Below are 16,995 nucleotides of genomic sequence, written 5' to 3'. Positions count from 1 at the left end.
AATGGTGGATCAACAGCGTTAAAAAGGTTAAAATAAGCTATTTCTAATTGAACTAAATGTTTCAATCGTTTAGGGGAGGTGTATAGATAAGTTTTATGAAATAAAATCATTTGAAAATATTTAGGAAAACAAAGCAATACAACAATTATTGATTTTATGCTTTTTCACATGAAATCTTAAAAAATAATTGTTTAGTCTAAATTTTTTTAATTTTTAGAGTAGAAAGTAATCAATTCTCTCCATATAGAATACTTTTGGAAAAAAATTTACATCATTAAGTTATTTTTGTGTAGTGTAAAGGGGTAAATGATCCACGACTGGAGCAATGTCATTTTATTGTTGAATGGGGGTGTGAGGGGGTGTAAACGTTACAAGCAGGTCGAAAACTACACGATAGTGTCCTTGAAGACTTGTTAATTCATACTATTGTAAAGATTACCCTATATTTTTCATCTGAAAAAATCTGTACACCTTTAAAGTCAAAATAATAAATTTAGTAGACTTAATTGATCCACCACTGGTGCAGTTACCCTATACAAATATGATTCGAATAATACGTTTCTGATGTACCAGATCATCGTTGTTTCTTTTCCTTTTTTTCCCCACCTATATATATATATATTTTTTTTTTTTACACCTTTTTCTTTCTATAAAAAAAGGCTATAAAATAGTTTTTTTTTCTCTATAAGAGACTTTTTTTTCCATTTGTTTGTGAATAAAAAAAATACGATAAATATATACCTTAGTCGAACGCTTTCAAGAGTCTATTATTGGCTCTGTGTATGCGAGAAGAGTATATATAAAACTATTGCAGTTCAGTAATTAATTCTCCTATATAGTTCAACAAAGTTTATATTGAATATATATATATAGTAAACCCGGAACACAAGTCACATTAAAGTTAAAACTATTATTTCATCTTCAAAACATCTTATTTCACAAATAATTCGAAAACACATTTTTTTTTTCAATATAATGTTTTAATTACTGTAAATTTGGAATAAAGTTTCTTCGCCAATGGTCCATAGTTGGTTACACTTGATATGGAATGACCCATATGAATATAGCTGCAAGTCCCCCTCTCCTCCCCCACCATCGCAAAAAAAGACCTAAATTTTAAGGTTATATTCGTTTCAAGACTCTGAATAGGGCCACAAGTCCTTCCCCCTCCCTTACCCTCTCTCCGTATTTCCCACCAAAAATAACATAAATTTTGAGGTTATGTTCATTTCAAGACTTTCAATATTAGCCGCAAGTCCCCCGTCTCCCGCCAAAAATGACGTAAATTATGAGGTTATGTTTATTTCAAGACTTTCAATATAGCCGCAAGTGGAGGTAGATTTCCTGCCAAAAAATGACCTGAATTTAAAGGTTATGTTCGTTTCAAGACTGTGAATATAGTCGCAAGCCCCCCCCCCCTAATTCCTTACGTTGAAGGAGAGGTGGATTTTCCGCCGAAATTGAACTAAATTTTAAGGTTAAGTTATTTTGTCAGGAAACGACCAAGAAACAAACATAACCTCAAAATTTAGGCCAAAATTTGGCGCAAAAAGACAAAGAAACAAACATAACCTTAAAATTTAGGTCAAACTTTGAAGGAAAATGTCCAAAAAAAACGAACATAACCTTAAATGTAGGTCAAATTTTAGCTGGAAAATTTAAAAAATTAGATAAATTTTAGTTTAAAAATTGAAAATAATAAAAATTATTGTTAATAAAAATCGTTAATAACATTTAAAGAAATAAATAATAAAATTTAATAATAAGTTTAAATTCCAGAAATTGTCTAAATATTAACTCAAACATCTACAAAACCAATAAAAAATAGGGGGTTTGGCGCGCGAAGCCCCCCTAGTATATATATATATATATATATCTTATTTGATAAACTGGCCACGTCCACGTCGAGAATAACACGAGACACTTGTTTATCAGAAAATAAAAAAGTCTAAGATACCATTTTTTTCCCCTACATTTCCTTTCCGAAAACTTGAAAACTAAAATTTCTATCTATAATAAAACTGAACGATAAAAAATTATCCAGAAAATATTTTTTAAATTATCTTTAAATTTGTGAATCATTATTGTTTTAAATAGTGGGGGGGAAAAAAATGTGTTCTTTTTCGATTTAATGAAAAAGACGAAAAAAATTGTCACAAAGGAAAATCTAAAATTCGTCCTTGAAAATAATATATTACTTGTCAAGGCATTCTATGAAGGTCACATAAGAGTAAATCACATTTAATCTTGTAAGCGGGCCAGATTACGACTGGTGAATAGTATTTGTAAAACGAAGAATTTCCCTCCCCCCCCTCACCCCAATAATTTTCTTTCATTTTTACAAAAATTTCTTTTTATTTGATAATTTTCAATTTTAATTTTTGACTAAAAAATAATTTAATTCAATAAAATATATTGCATAATTTTTGTATTTTCGAAAAAGAAAAAATTCTTTCATAAAAGACTATAATATAAAGCGCATAAAAGGAAAGTAAACAAATGGAAATGATGATGATGATGATGAATATCGTCCATTTCATCTTGAAATGTGAAATATGGATTTTTTGCGATGGTACATATAAACAAAATCTCCTGTGTTTAGTCTATAATATTCTCCTAATGTTGACAATCAAAATGTCATTGAATATATATTTTCTTAAATTTCCAAAATTCTTTATTTTTTTTAAATTTATTAATAATTTAATTATACAATTTTAAATAAAAATCACATTTGTGATTAATATTAATAATCGCAAAAAAAGAAATTGAAAGTCAATATTATTTTTTGCGGAAAGTATATATCTCTTCAAAAAAGAAAAAATATAATATAAAACAGATCACGTTCTTTAAGTGCTTCCGCTGTTTGAAAATATTAATGTCCACAATTTTTATGATCACTAAAATAACTCGAATCGAAAAAGATTTAAGTACCAAAAAAAACCCGTTCTAAAGAGCTTCATTGGTTTATTTTTTTTTCCTTACAAAAATATCGAGAAAAAAAAACGATATGAAATTCCAATTAAAAATATTAATTTCCTATAATTAGCCGCTAATTATAATAAAATATCTATTATTATTTTATAGGTTAAGATTTAAATTTTCCAGAATTTGTTTTTCAAAACAAAGTTCATTTTAAACAAAAAAAATTAAATAGTAATGTATGTAATGAGTGTTTTGAAAATCTATGCCTCGCGAGATAACAATTTACAGATAGAACAAAAAAATGAAATTTAAATAACAATTGATAACAATGTAGATAGAAAGAAATGATAAAAAAAAAATTAAGTACCAACTGATTATTAATTCAAAGTAGAACGTCATTTCACTGTTTCTTTGTGAACTGTCATTCAATTTTTCGGGAAAAAAAAAGAAAAATATGCGCATTCAGTTTGATCGCAGGTTCACATATAGTTTGGAAAAACACGATCGATTGATCTCGTGCAAAAGACTAGACACTCACCTATATATAGATATAGTATACACCCGTTCACTTGCTGGTCTTCTTACACTGTGTTTGTAAACTATAGGTCATTATTTTCTATTAAAACACACACGAATTGCCCACCATCACAATTTACTCCACCGCTTTTCTTGTTTATTCTGCTCAGAATTGCAAATTGTCGATAAAGAAGATTTCCAAGTTTTCAACAGACATTTTTTTCAGGTCATACCAACATCTAGATAAGAAAATTTGAAATGTCGAGATCGAAAATTTGATTGGCTGCTCGTTGTTGGAAAAAATATCACCAAAAAGCTCTTTACTGTTATTAAAATAGAAAATTCGAAATTATTTCCTACGAGAAATTCAAAAACGATTAAAAATAATACATTTTGATCGATTCACTTGTCCAATAAATTTCAGCTAAGATTTTTGATTGGCTCTCGTAAAATCGATATTAAACATTCTCAACCCTGTCATTCTTTTTTCCTTTGCGTTGGCACACCTGCAACATATAGTTGAGGTTTTCTGCCACATGAAGGCGCAACGAACGATTCAATAAAATCCAATGAACGGGCGGTGTTCTGCGAAGCCATGCGAAGCGTCATGTGTTTGACAGTTAGTGAGAAGTGACAATTCGCGGGGATTAAAAAAAAATGTGGCCGATAAGAAAGCTTTAATTATAAATTCTCCCAAAAAAAAAAAAAAAAATAAACGCACTGAAGCGCCTAATATGGGAGAATGGTTGGTCACACGGTTGTGTTTATGCTGTTCCTACTGGCAGGTGAGTTTTTTTTCCCCCCCGAAAAATACAAAATTCGCAATAAGACATTTTGCATTTACCGATCAATGAGTTTAGTTATATATATATTTATCCTCCCGCGTGTAGTCATATACATGTCAATATACAATACCTTTATAGATTGTAACTATCTGATTAAGATTCAGGGACACATTATGCAAGTATTCTGATAACATCTTTACACTGTCCCTTTTTCTGATACATTTTCTTTCGTCTTTTTTAAAAATCCATATTATCACTTGAGCGCTTTCATCTTCATTTTTGTCAAGTTTGTTATTCCTTGAATTTACCCCCTCTCTTTTGTTTGTGAGAATTGACGTTCTGTCAATTTTGACAGTTTTAATTTTAAGGTTATAATTGTCATTGTTTTATTATTGTCTACTTTTAAACTATTTTTTAATAATATTATTTTTTGGGAAAAATTATATTTAATTCTTTATTTTGATTTTAATTTTCTATTACCATTTAAATTATTAATTAATAATTCTATTATTTAATGTTATATTTATGTTTCTAGTTTTATATTATTGTTTCGATTCATATTTTTATTGCGTCGTAAATAAGAGAAATTAAAAAATATTAATTTTCCTCAATCTTCAAGGTTAATTTAAAATTTCATAGGATTTTATTTGTAAGGTAATTGTTATAGTTTTTTTTGAGATAAAATTTTATTAATTACTACTAAAATAATTTAATGTAATTTTTTTAATGTCTGACAAAAATCTGAACAATTTGTATTAAATTTTTCTTTTACTGAGATTTCTGTTTGAAACAAAATCTTTCTGATGATCTGTAATAATTATGCAAATATATAATTCATCCGGCAATTCAACAATGCGAGTCCATTTGATCATTATTTGATTACAAAAGATGGAAGTTCGTGTATAAAATGATTATGATCGCATGACAACCATCAAAAATTATATAATTCTTTGGTATAGTAATTTTAAAGAAAAAAACACATATTTGTTATTTTATTTAATCGTTATTAGCTAGTAAAAGTTGAGGATAATTTTGCAAAATGTTGAATTTAAAATTGTTTAAAATTACATTTTCAAATTATGTATATGAAATAATAATATAAGAAAATTGCTAATAATTAAGTATACTTTCTTTTTTTTTTCTCAATGACAAAAATTATCATGTAACTGAAACGATTCATTGTCTTAAAGTTTATGTAAACGTATTTTTATTTAAAGTTCTTGGCCTTTTTTTTATTATTAACGTGCGTAATTCAATTGTTTCCTTTTGATTACAGTGTGAAAAAAAAATATATAAATTTTTATTTGTAAATTAAATTTGAAAAAAATTAAGATTTGAATATTTTTTTTTTGTTAATATAATTAAATCAAAAAAATTGTGATTTTAATGCACATATTTATTAATTTACTGTAATTAATAATAATTATAGTAATTTAAATACAATGGAATTTTTTTTTTTAAGTTAAGAAATGTTGAGAGTTTTTGTTACGAAATCTCGAGTAATGTATATTGGCAATATTGCTAAAAGCTTTTTCCGTTTATCTATATATATATATAGTATTATTCTCAAGAATAATTTAGATAAAAATTTAAGTTGAAAGTCATGACAGAATCGAATATTGCGTGACTAATACTAAAAGGGTGGGATCCCCCTTGAGTGGAATCAAAATAACTACCCTTCGCCTTCGTCTGAGTCATGCAATATATTCTTCACTTGTTACACGATTATAAATTATATCAGTATGAAATGATAGGTCTTTAAAAGGCCGGAAAATTTCCTAAATCATAATAAATATCATGTGAAATAATATACATTCTTATAAAATTACAATTATTTTTCAATTATTTATTTAAATAATAATTTTTTCAGGTTTATACATTTTATTTTCCTTTAGTATTTTTTTTTTTATAATTTATATATCTATTTTTTTTATATATTTTTATAATTTACTTCTTAATTTTTGAAATTTTTATGTTACAGGTTGTTTACTATTTAAATACAACCGGGAAACCGGGAAATTCATAGTTTAACCGGGAATTTTTCAGATATTCTAAAAATTTATATCGTCTATTACATCTTGTTGCATTAACTTCTCAGAAACATTTATTTTTAAAATAAGTATCTAATTATATTTTTGTAGTAGCGCATTATTAAAATTTATTAGAAGAATTAATATTAAAAAATAAAAAAATTATGAATTTTTTAGAAAAAAAATGGTCAATTTTTGTCATTTTTTGACCGGGAATTTATAATCATAAAAATTATCGCCACCCTGAATTCTTCACTAAATTAGTTATTTTTAATATTTTTAATGAAATTCTTGATAAATTCAATTATCTTAAACTATTTTTCATATTAAAATTTTTATGAAATTTAATAATTGTTTATAATTAAAAAAAAAAATTAGCAAATAAAATTACACAAAAAATTTTTAATACAAAATCACTTGAAATTTAATTATTTGCAAAAATTTCAATTATTTTTAATAATATTTATAATATTCTTTGAAAAAATTCAATTATCTGAAAACATTTTTTAATTAAAAACTTTTGGAATTCAATTTTTTTTATGTGATTTCTAATAAATTCTTTATTTCAACAGAAATCATTAAAAATTTCTCTTATTATAATTATTTTTCGAAATTTAACACAATCTTTTGAAATTCAATTATTTTCAAAAATTTCAATTTAAAAGCTTCTAAAATTTAATTATTTCTCAAATTTTCCTTTTAAATTTTTTTAAAATTTAATAATTTCAATTAGAACTCTCCTGAAATACAATTATTTTTAATGATTTTTATAATATTCTTCGAAAATTCAACTATCTGAAACCATTTTTCACTTAAATAATTTTCAAATTATTGTATTTTTGTCTGCAATTTCTAATAAATTTTTTAGTGAAATCATCAAAAAAATTTTAATTAAAAATCACTTGAAGTTCAATTAATTTCAAAAATCAAAATTGTAAATCTTTGAAAATTCAATTACTTACTTTTAAAAACTGTTATCTAAAATTATTTGATAAATTATTTTTATTTTTAGTAATTGTAAAATTTAATTATTGTCTGAAAATTAACAAAATATTTTTTTAAATTCAATTATTTCTAAAAATTTCAATTTTAACTCTTCAAAAATTTTTATTTGAAACAAATTTTTATTTAAAAATCTGTAAAACTTGATTAAGTATTGCCTGAAATTTATTTGACCATCAAAACTAAAAACAATGACAAAATTTTAAATTCGAATAAATTGCTTAAATCAGACTTTAAAAAATTATAAAAATTGGAACTTTAAGAATTTTTTTTAGAAATTTGTCCTGAAATAAAATTTTGAAAATTTGTCTTAAAATTAGTTCGATTTTGAAATACTCGAAATAAATTTTCTTGCGATAATATTCATTATAGAATTATTCTCCTTACGGAATTAATAATATAAATTTCATATCTAATAACATTAGTTATTTAAAGTAAAATATTTATTAACCGATTAAATTTTATTAAAATAAAAAAAAACCGATTTTTTCAAATTTTTTTTTGAAATATAAATCGACTATAACAACTTATTTTGTGTCTTAAAGTCGATCCGAGGCCTAAACGAAAAATTTTTGTTTACTACTTTTTTAACTTCAAATTTTATCTAAAATACTGTTTTTTGTGTCTAAAAATAAATTTAATAATTAAATTTAATGTACTTTTTTATTTTTTATTGCTGTAGTAATTTTTTAAAAAATTTTAGATAAAAAAAATGATTTCGTTCATTTGAACACTCAGAACTTTAGATACATGATAAAAATTTTGTTTTATAGAAACTGTAAAAAATTCGGCTTTAATAAGTAAGAAAAAAATTACAATTTAACAACAAAAAAAAAAAATTAATGACGTCATTAAATAATTGAGTCTTTTTTACATAACAAATAGATACTTTCTCATTATCGATTTTTTGTTAAATTTGTTCTAATATTCAGTTAATAATAATGAAAATAAAATAATTATTAATAATAAAAATAAAATAATAATATAAATAATATTTACTTGATAAAATATTTGGTATATTTATTTTTGAATAAGAGAGATTATAAATTTATTTGAATATTCCCTCATTGCAAAATATTTTCTCATGAGAAGAAGTAAATCCGGATTGAGTTGAGCTTTTTTGATATTTCAGAATGGCAGAGAGCACTAGCGGAGTTGCCAGTACGCGATGTTGCAATAGATATAGGTCAAAATTTAAGTTTGCATTGCACGAACGATGAAAGTTCAACGTATACAAGAGATTTTCTACCGGTGATGTGGATTAGAGATGGCCGAGAGGATGGCCAAATCCAAAGATCAAAAGTCAAGCCTAATGGAACACTGGAGCTAGTCAATGTCACCAAACACGACGCTGGAAATTATTCTTGCACATTAGATAATGATGCGGATGCTGTGAAAATTAGTTATAATGTACGAGTTAGAAGTGAGTTGGAATTTTTGAATGAAAATATTTTTTATAATATACGCACAAAAGAAATATTGCCTGAGGAGGATAATATTGTCAAAATTTAATTCAAAACAAATTTAGTTTTCTTCTTTATTCTTTAAAAATTATTTTCACGAGGAATAATTTTTCAAAATTAACATTTTAATTTATTGTAGTAAATTTTTAGAAATATTTTAAAATAATTTTAAAGTTTTTTGAATTTTTTTTTTTCCCGGAAAAATTAAAAAATGTCCCTTTAAATTGACTGGAAAAAGCATATTTTTTTTTACAAAAATGGATTTTTTCAGCTCCACCGCCGGCTTTACATAATGTCTGGGTAAAACCCTCGACTATTTTGGCCAATATCCTTTGGGAAGTTGGAGGAACCGGAGGTTATCCAATTATAGACTTCACTGCCCAGTATCGCTTAAAAGCGAGCCACGGAGATGAACCTGAAGATTGGAAGCCTATTATTCCGAATCACATTCCTCCAAATTCTGTAAGATTTACATTGAAAATTAGAATAATTGCATTCTTTTTTCTTTTTTTTAATAATTCATTAAGAACATTTGTTTTACTGAAATTTCGTTAAAATTGAAACAAAATATTCGATTGAAAAAAAATACTATTAGGATAATAATTTTTTTTCTCATTATTTTGAGAGAAATTACGAAATTCAGTGCATGAAGTGCGCAACTTTTTGGGACTTTTACAGTGTTAGGGTGTCTAACGGTCAGGGAAGTCAGGGAATTTCTTTAATTTTCTGGAATTTTTTAATAAATAAATTACAGTGACTATTAGTTTCAAAAATTTATTAAATTTTTTCCCAAAGCAAATGCAAATTAAAAACTTGGCCTTCACACTCAATTATTAAGCATGTGATATATCTTATATTCATTAACAGGGTGTCTACTAGTCCTGGAAGTCCTGGAAATGTCCTGGAATTTGAAAAAATGTCCTGAAATGTCCTTGAAAGTCCTGGAATTTTAATTTTTGTCCTTGAATTTTTTATATTTTGCTTTTAAATTTTCAAAAATTTATAATTTTGTCAATCAAGTTAAAAAAAAATTAATTAAATAAGTAAAATGAAAATTCACTTAAGTTACGTAATGTAATATTTAATAATGTTTCTGTAATATTTATTAAAATTGTTTTTTTAATTAAATTTTTGACAACAATAGTTAAACTAAAAATTATTTTATTCCTTAAAGTCATCCAAGTTAATGTCTTGGAAAAATTAAAAATTTGTCCTGGAAAAGTCCTGGAATTTTAATTCAAATTTTTAGTAGACACCCCGATTAATTAAATAATTATTTACTAGATACTATTTATTGAATCTAATAAATGATTTTTTAAACTTGAATAACACTGTCCGACAAAAATGATTTTTTTTTCTGCCCCTCGGATAATTCCGGTCACTTTCGATAGATTTTTACACGCTGATTACGAATCTGCAAATAAAAATGCTCTAGCACGTCCAGTTTCTGAGAAAATTAGTGTTAAAAAGTCGAAAATGCGTGTTTTTGGCCATATTTGAATTTGAATAAAATAAAAACAAGAGGTGCTAGAATCTTGTTCTTGGGTTCAAATGAAAGCTTGAAACTTAAACAACAATTCCATGAAGGGAAAAATTAAAGGCATAATGATAAGGCTGTTAAAACTTATTTTTTCATTTGCGATTAATTTTGTCATTTTTCATATTCAACGAACACTGTATATAACCCTAACATTTTGAAACAAGTGACAAGCAAGTGAATGAAACATCATTCGAATTTGAAAATTTTTCAGTTGACTTTCAGGTTACTTATTATCTAATTAATTTTCTATTAACTATTTTCGTCAATCGTGACGAGTATAAACACACAAACTTTAATAAATAATAAATAATTATCACAAATAACAAAATTTCACAATACACCTAAAAAAGTTTATATAATTAACATCTTATTAGTTTCATTTAACATAAAATTGAAAGTTAATTATTTATTACTGTATTTTGTTAATAAAAACAATTCGGCCCAGCGTTCTGCAGAAGTCTTCAAAAAACTGTATAGTGAACATTATCTTATTTAAATATGGTTTAAAGAAGGTAAGTTTAAAAATTAATAGATAATAAGTAACCTGAAAGTCACGTGAAAAATTTTCAAATTCGAATGATGTTTCATTCACTTGTTTTTCACTTGTTTTAAACTATTAAGGTTATACACGGTGTTCGTTGATTATGAAAAATGACAAAATTAATCGCAAATGAAAAAATAAGTTTTAACAGCCTTATCATTATGCCTTTAATTTTTCCCTTCATGGAATTGTTGTTTAAGTTTCAAGCTTTCATTTGAACCCAAGAACAAGATTCTAGCACCTCTTGTTTTTATTTTATTCAAATTCAAATATGGCCAAAAACACGCATTTTCGACTTTTTAACACTAATTTTCTCAGAAACTGGACGTGCTAGAGCATTTTTATTTGCAGATTCGTAATCAGCGTGTAAAAATCTATCGAAAGTGACCGGAATTATCCGAGGGGCAAAATCATTGTCGGACAGTGTAACAATTAATTAATTTTTTTCAGTGAAATATTTTGTTTTTTAATATAAATCAAATTAATTTGATACAATTTTATTTTATCGGTTCAAATTCAAATAAAGTAAATTATTTTAATTGCTAATACCCACATTTAACTTATAAAAATTTTTACGGCGTCGAATATTAATTTATCGAATTTCTATTTAGAAAAATTGTATAAAGTGAATTTTATATTATGCAAAATTTTCAAAATTCGATGTACTAGAAAATCTGCTTTATATAATTTTAATAAATAAAAATTTGATAATTCATGATTTGACGCCATAAAAATTCTTTCGAAACATTATTTATTTGATTCAAATACATATGAAATTAGTGGATAATTGACAGGTAAATGATTTAATTGTATCAAAATAAATTTTATTTGATGAAAATAAACATTTTTTAGTGTAATTTAGGTCAGCGAAAAGTCAGGGAATTTTTTTTCCTAGCACTTGTTAGACACCCTGAGTGTAAAATACGATAAAACTAATTTTTGAAAAAAATTCGATTTGCAGTTTTCCATTTAAAATTGAAATAATTTATAGAAAAAAAAATGTTGCATAATAAATTTGAATGTAATAATATAATTATTAATTAAAGTTAAATTCTATAAAAATGTGAAATTTCAAAAAAGGTGTAAAATTATACGTTTTTTTTTTTTTTTTTGATAATTATTTTAATTTTCACAGAGGCAAATAGACGTCTATCATTTGGAGCCAAATACGACATATTCGTTTCGAGTTTGGGCAACCAATGAACTTGGTCCAGGCGAAATTGTCGAAGTCGAGGGTCACACACATCACAGCGATGAAGAATTGGGTAAGATTGAACAATTTTTTTTTTTTTTTTTTATTTTAATCTATTATTATTTTTAACTATAATATAATTAACATTTATAACGCTTACTTTTCAATTAGGGGATTATTAACCGGTTTTTTTTTGAACTATTTCCATATTTTTGGAAATAAATCTTTCATAAATGATTTTGTATATATAGAAAAATAATAATTTGAATCAGGATTGTTAACGATTTTACGGCTGATTATATAATTTTGCAAGCGTAATAAACAATTTTTCAGAATTGGCAAGACATCTTTTAGCAGGAGCTGAAAATTTTGATACTCGCGTGTGGGTGGCAGCGGTAGGAATTGTTATGGGGACTTTAATGATTCTTGGTTTTGGAACGTGTTTCCTTCTTTATCGCGAGTGCAAGGCATCTTGTAAGCATATTCTTGTAATTTTTAGAAATAAGCTTTAACCGCTTCTACTCTGTCTCTTTAACCGCTTTGTTTCTGCTACTGGCTATATAAATCAGAACTAATCTTCTATTTAACAAATTTTTTTTTTTTAATTATTAATATTTAAAAACGTTATTTCAAGGGAAATAAAATTTAATTATTTATTTTGAAGACTACATTTTTTTTCCAAATATTTTTCTATATTTTGTAAAAGCAGAAAATAAAAATTTGAATATTCAATGTAATAAATAAAATGAAAAAAGTAAATAATTAAATATCCCTTGAAATATAACGTTTAATTTCCTTGTGTTTTTTTCTTGTTACTACTATTTGAAATTCTAAGAGTCGCTTGATATTAAAAAAAAAAAGACTAATTTAACCTCTATCTCATTAAATCATTTAATCATCATGGAATTTTGGTAGCAGAGACAATCATCACTAGTCATTAATAATTATATATCTACGGCCTTTGATCTCTAGCTTCCTTTAATAACAATATAACACCAAAACACCTACATTAATATATATTTTTTTTTGTTCTTCTAAATCAAATTACTTTTTTAATAATGCTATTCTAACGCCAGCTCCTTCTTTACTAAATTTTCCGAGCTACGAACGCTTAGAAACTTTAAAATAGTTTTAATACGTTTTTTTTTCTATTATAAATAAAATTCGTTTCTTTTTATTTTGAATAATATATATTTTATATATTCTCTAACTTTTTTTGCACTCTACACGTAAGGCACGAGATTACTCTCAAGGTACTTTTATTAACAAATGATTAATCATTTTTCAATAACCACCAAACCTTTCGTTTAAAACTGTTCTGGGGATTTTTTTTCTCCTTTTTTTTCTATATAAATGTAAAATGAAATTTTATTTTTTTGGTACAAAAGTAGAATTAATTTTTCTAAAACTTTTTTTTTCTATTTTATGCCTAATTTAAATAAATTAAAATTACTTAATTATTAAATTAATTAAAATAATAATACATTTAAATTGTAAAAATAATAATAATAATAATAATGTAAATTATAATATTATTATTTATTTATTTATTAATACATTCCCCGTGGTCCATCTTTGAACCATAAATGGGTGGTATTATTATTATTATTATCAACAAAACAACAGAATTATAGTATAAAATTTAGTATTTATATATATAATCGATAAATTTTTCTTTTATTAATAATAATCGTTTCAAAGATAATTAATTTTTTTTTTTGTAAAATTTCACAGTACAAATCTTACACGTACAATAATTTTGACTCACTTTTATGTTTTACATTTTTTTCTGAAATTTTGTTTCTTGGGAATGTTCATTTCTTTTTAGAGATTTGTTATAACACAAAGGAAATAAATTCTAAACCTAGTAAAAAAAAAAAAATGTCTTTAGTCTTCAAAATATTTCAGCATTTTAGAAACGCATGTTTCTAATTTTAATCCTTTCTCTTGTTTAACAATAATTTATTTATTAACAGTAATTTTTATTTGTTTAGGAGAAAAAAATCGAATTCTATTATTTTCTATTTTTAAAGAGCAAAAATTTAATTTAATTTCTTTTTTGAAATTTTTTTTTTTTGAAATTTACTGTTGAAAACTAATTTTTTACGTAAAAAGAATATATAATAAAAAAGTAATAATAATAATTGAAAATTGATTTTTGTACTTTTAATAAAAATTTATTTATTATTTAATTACAGTAATAAATAATTTTCTTTTTTGTAGAAAAATTCAGAGAAAAGGTGTTTGGGGGAAAAAAACTGTTTTTTTTCTTAGATTCGTAATTACAGAGGAATTTTTCTTTTATATTACTCTGAGAATTTATAGCTTTTCTTTGAATACTTGTTTTGAGAGTGTGTGCTTCTTATTTTCGAAGGTATAAAATCAATAGAGGTGGAGTAAGAGAAAACAAAAAGAAAAAGGAAAAATCAATCTTGTTAAGATCAATACACTAAAGGGTTGGTGGTTTTATTTTTTTTTTAGTAATATATATATAGAAAGTGCACGTCTAGTGCATATTAATTTATGAATACTTAAAAATTAGAAGTAGAGCATTATGGCCTAGAAAAATAGCACCAGGTGCTACTAGAAAGCCAAAATAAAATTCTTACTAGTTTTATAGTCCAAGAGTAGCACAATAGTCCAATCAGGCTTAGAATTTAAACAAATTGCAATTCAAGAGCACGACTTGCATTCCAGTTTCAGAAAATATTCTCAGAAGAATTTTTTTTTTTTTTCAAATTCGGTTTACAATACGAAGAAAAAAAATACAACAAATTTATTTTTTTCTGCTTTTGTATTTTAAATATCAAATTTTGGAAATTTTTTTTTTGTATTTGCTAACTTAAAAAAATAATTTAAATTTTGTAAAAGTAGGAGAATAAAAAAATAATTAGCTTATTATCGTGAATTCCTGTATTTTTATTAATTTTTTTTGTTTTTAATAAAAATAAAATTAGGAAAAAGAAATTAAAAGGCTGTTTAGAAAAACAAAAATACATAGTCAAGTGAGTCAATCTCGAGAAACGTGTGACAGTGGTGAGTGTTGAAAAAAAAAAAATAAAAGAGAAAGGGTAGAAGCTAATAAGTCCCATGGCCTAGACTAATGAAAATTAATCGCCGTTCCGCAATTGCAGCGCAGCTGGAGGAACAGGAAGTGATTGAGCTCGTGCCGAATATTATTCTCAATCCAGGATTCTTTGACGAGAGGACGGAGCGCATCCCCCTTGACGAAAACTTTAACAATCAGACAACGACTCGACTGAACAATAATAACGTCGTGCAACCAAGAAGACTCTAGCGATCGTTTTCTCATCGTTTAACTGCGATCTTTCCCGATAAACGCTCTGAATTGAATATCAATTTTTCCACAAAATTCATATAAACAAAAAAAAAAAGGAAAGAAAATGGAAAAAAAACTTGAATTCTCGTCATCGAAAGAAGATGACCAGAAAAAAGAGGTAAAAATTTTGAAATTAATTTTGATTGAAAATTACTAATTCACGATTTTTAAAATCAAATTTTCGAAAAAAATTTCGAATTTTAAACGTTGAATTCGAAAAAGTGGATTTACAATATTCAGAGAGAAATGTTTATTACTTCATGCAAGTTCGTAAAATATAAACGATTTTGTCGTTGCTCAATGACAGAGCTTGTCCTGAAAAAAAAAACTTCCCAAGAAGTTGTTATTTATAGAAAGACTGTAAACTTCGATCTCGATTCTTTCCCCCATCCCCCTGCCTCCCAATTTGATGAGAAATTCTCACGATTTTTTGTAAATGTTGAGATTTCAAAATCACTAGATTTTGACATAGTGAAGAATTTTCGTTGGTAAATGAGAGAAAAATTTTTTTTTTTTTGAAAAAAATTTCTCCAAATTAGAAATTTTGTGACGAAAAAAGGAGATTTGTTTGAAAAAACAAAAATTTCAATTTTTTTATTAAAAATTCGCATTAAGGTGCGAAAAAAGGTGGATTCTTTTTTTCATTTTTGCAAAAAAAAAATAGACTCGAAGGCTAGAATTTTAGAGATCGATGAACACTCAAGTCGCGATTACTGCCGTTTTCAAGGTTTGCACAAGGTGTTATTTATAAAAACAAAAACAAAATGTTCAATCGACATAGTGCTCAGATCGTTTTTCAAGATTTCGTAAAAGTAATTCAAAGAGGGCTCAAAAAAAAAAAAAATAGAATTTTTTTTTTTAAACGTGCATTCCCTCCTCTCAATTTAATTGCTTTGTTTTTTAAAAACATTTTTCAGTATTATCTGAAAAAAATTATTTTATATATTTTTTTTTTTTCAATTGAGCGAGCAAATTTTCCCAAATTTTGCCTTTAAATATAAATGTTATTTTACGAATAACAATTTTTTTTCACAATTTTTGCAATTGTAACAAACAGTTTTTTTTTTCTTTCAAAAAAAAGAATTTTTTACACTTTAAATTAAAAATATATCAACTTTTTTAGAAAAAGTTACAATTTTTTTTTCAATAAATAAAAAAAAAATGAATTTATTAACAATCAAATTGAATAAAAAATAATTGTAAAACTTTTAGGAAAAAAAAGGAATAATAATAATTTGTATTAAAGGAAAATGAGGGGAAAATTTTAGGCGCTTTTGTTGAGTTTTGTTATTTTAATAAATTGAAGATCTAATCTTCAAGTTTCGCGTTTTTCTCTATTTTTTTTTGTTGTTTGAAGATATAATCTTCAATAATATATTATTTTATCTATTTTACCAAATGTAATTTTTGCCACTTGATATTTCAATCAAAATGAATACACTAACGAATGCACAATACTAACGGAAATAAAATAGAATTTTAAGAATTGCACAAGCTACGCCGAATGTCACCGTGATGTAAAATAATTTTCATAAATCGTACATAATTCATAATATATTTATAAAAAAAAAAAAATTTCCTTTCTACATTATCTGGAAATTTCGAATTTTCATTCTCATTTTTCGAATATTGTGAAATTATTTTCGATTTTAAATTTATTAAGA

General features: G+C 25.0%; 2 protein-coding genes across 15 annotated transcripts in view; one reads left to right on the top strand and one right to left on the bottom strand.

The window, feature by feature from the left end:
- LOC127277742 (protein retinal degeneration B) overlaps positions 1 to 3,607 on the bottom strand; it is a 59,262-nt gene extending 55,655 nt beyond the window's left edge. For all 13 annotated transcript variants that reach the window (XR_007842400.1, XR_007842401.1, XM_051299067.1 and 10 more), the window contains exon 1: positions 3,461 to 3,607. The gene's annotated coding sequence lies outside the window, so the exon portion shown is untranslated. The remainder of the gene's footprint in view (positions 1 to 3,460) is intronic.
- A 401-nt stretch (positions 3,608 to 4,008) lies between these two features.
- On the top strand, positions 4,009 to 16,180 carry LOC127277741 (contactin-2). 2 transcript variants are annotated; one of them, XM_051299065.1, is made up of 6 exons: positions 4,009 to 4,223; positions 8,388 to 8,678; positions 8,990 to 9,180; positions 11,935 to 12,064; positions 12,325 to 12,465; positions 15,126 to 16,180. In XM_051299065.1, exons 1-6 carry the CDS (start codon positions 4,181 to 4,183, stop codon positions 15,287 to 15,289), a joined length of 960 nt encoding a protein of 319 aa, XP_051155022.1. In that variant the 5' UTR covers positions 4,009 to 4,180; the 3' UTR covers positions 15,290 to 16,180. The 2 variants fall into 2 exon arrangements, with proteins under 2 accessions (XP_051155022.1, XP_051155023.1); XM_051299066.1 differs by having other exon boundaries at positions 15,131 to 15,293.
- The last annotated feature ends 815 nt before the right edge of the window (positions 16,181 to 16,995 follow it).

The sequence above is a fragment of the Leptopilina boulardi genome, unplaced genomic scaffold, assembly GCF_019393585.1.
Source record: "Leptopilina boulardi isolate dan_hultmark-lab unplaced genomic scaffold, ZJU_Lbou_2.1 LbouV2_179, whole genome shotgun sequence".
NCBI classification, from domain to species: Eukaryota; Metazoa; Arthropoda; class Insecta; order Hymenoptera; family Figitidae; genus Leptopilina; species Leptopilina boulardi.
Note: the sequence above shows the minus strand (reverse complement) of the source record. Positions and strands in the feature narration are given on the sequence as shown.

Excerpts from the sequence above, each read along its gene's own strand:
- LOC127277741 (XM_051299065.1), top strand. The coding sequence starts at position 4,181 with ATGGTTGGTCACACGGTTGTGTTTATGCTGTTCCTACTGGCAG. Across the intron at positions 8,679-8,989 it reads TTATAATGTACGAGTTAGAA|CTCCACCGCCGGCTTTACAT; the intron begins GTGAGTTGGAAT and ends GGATTTTTTCAG. Across the intron at positions 9,181-11,934 it reads ATCACATTCCTCCAAATTCT|AGGCAAATAGACGTCTATCA; the intron begins GTAAGATTTACA and ends TAATTTTCACAG.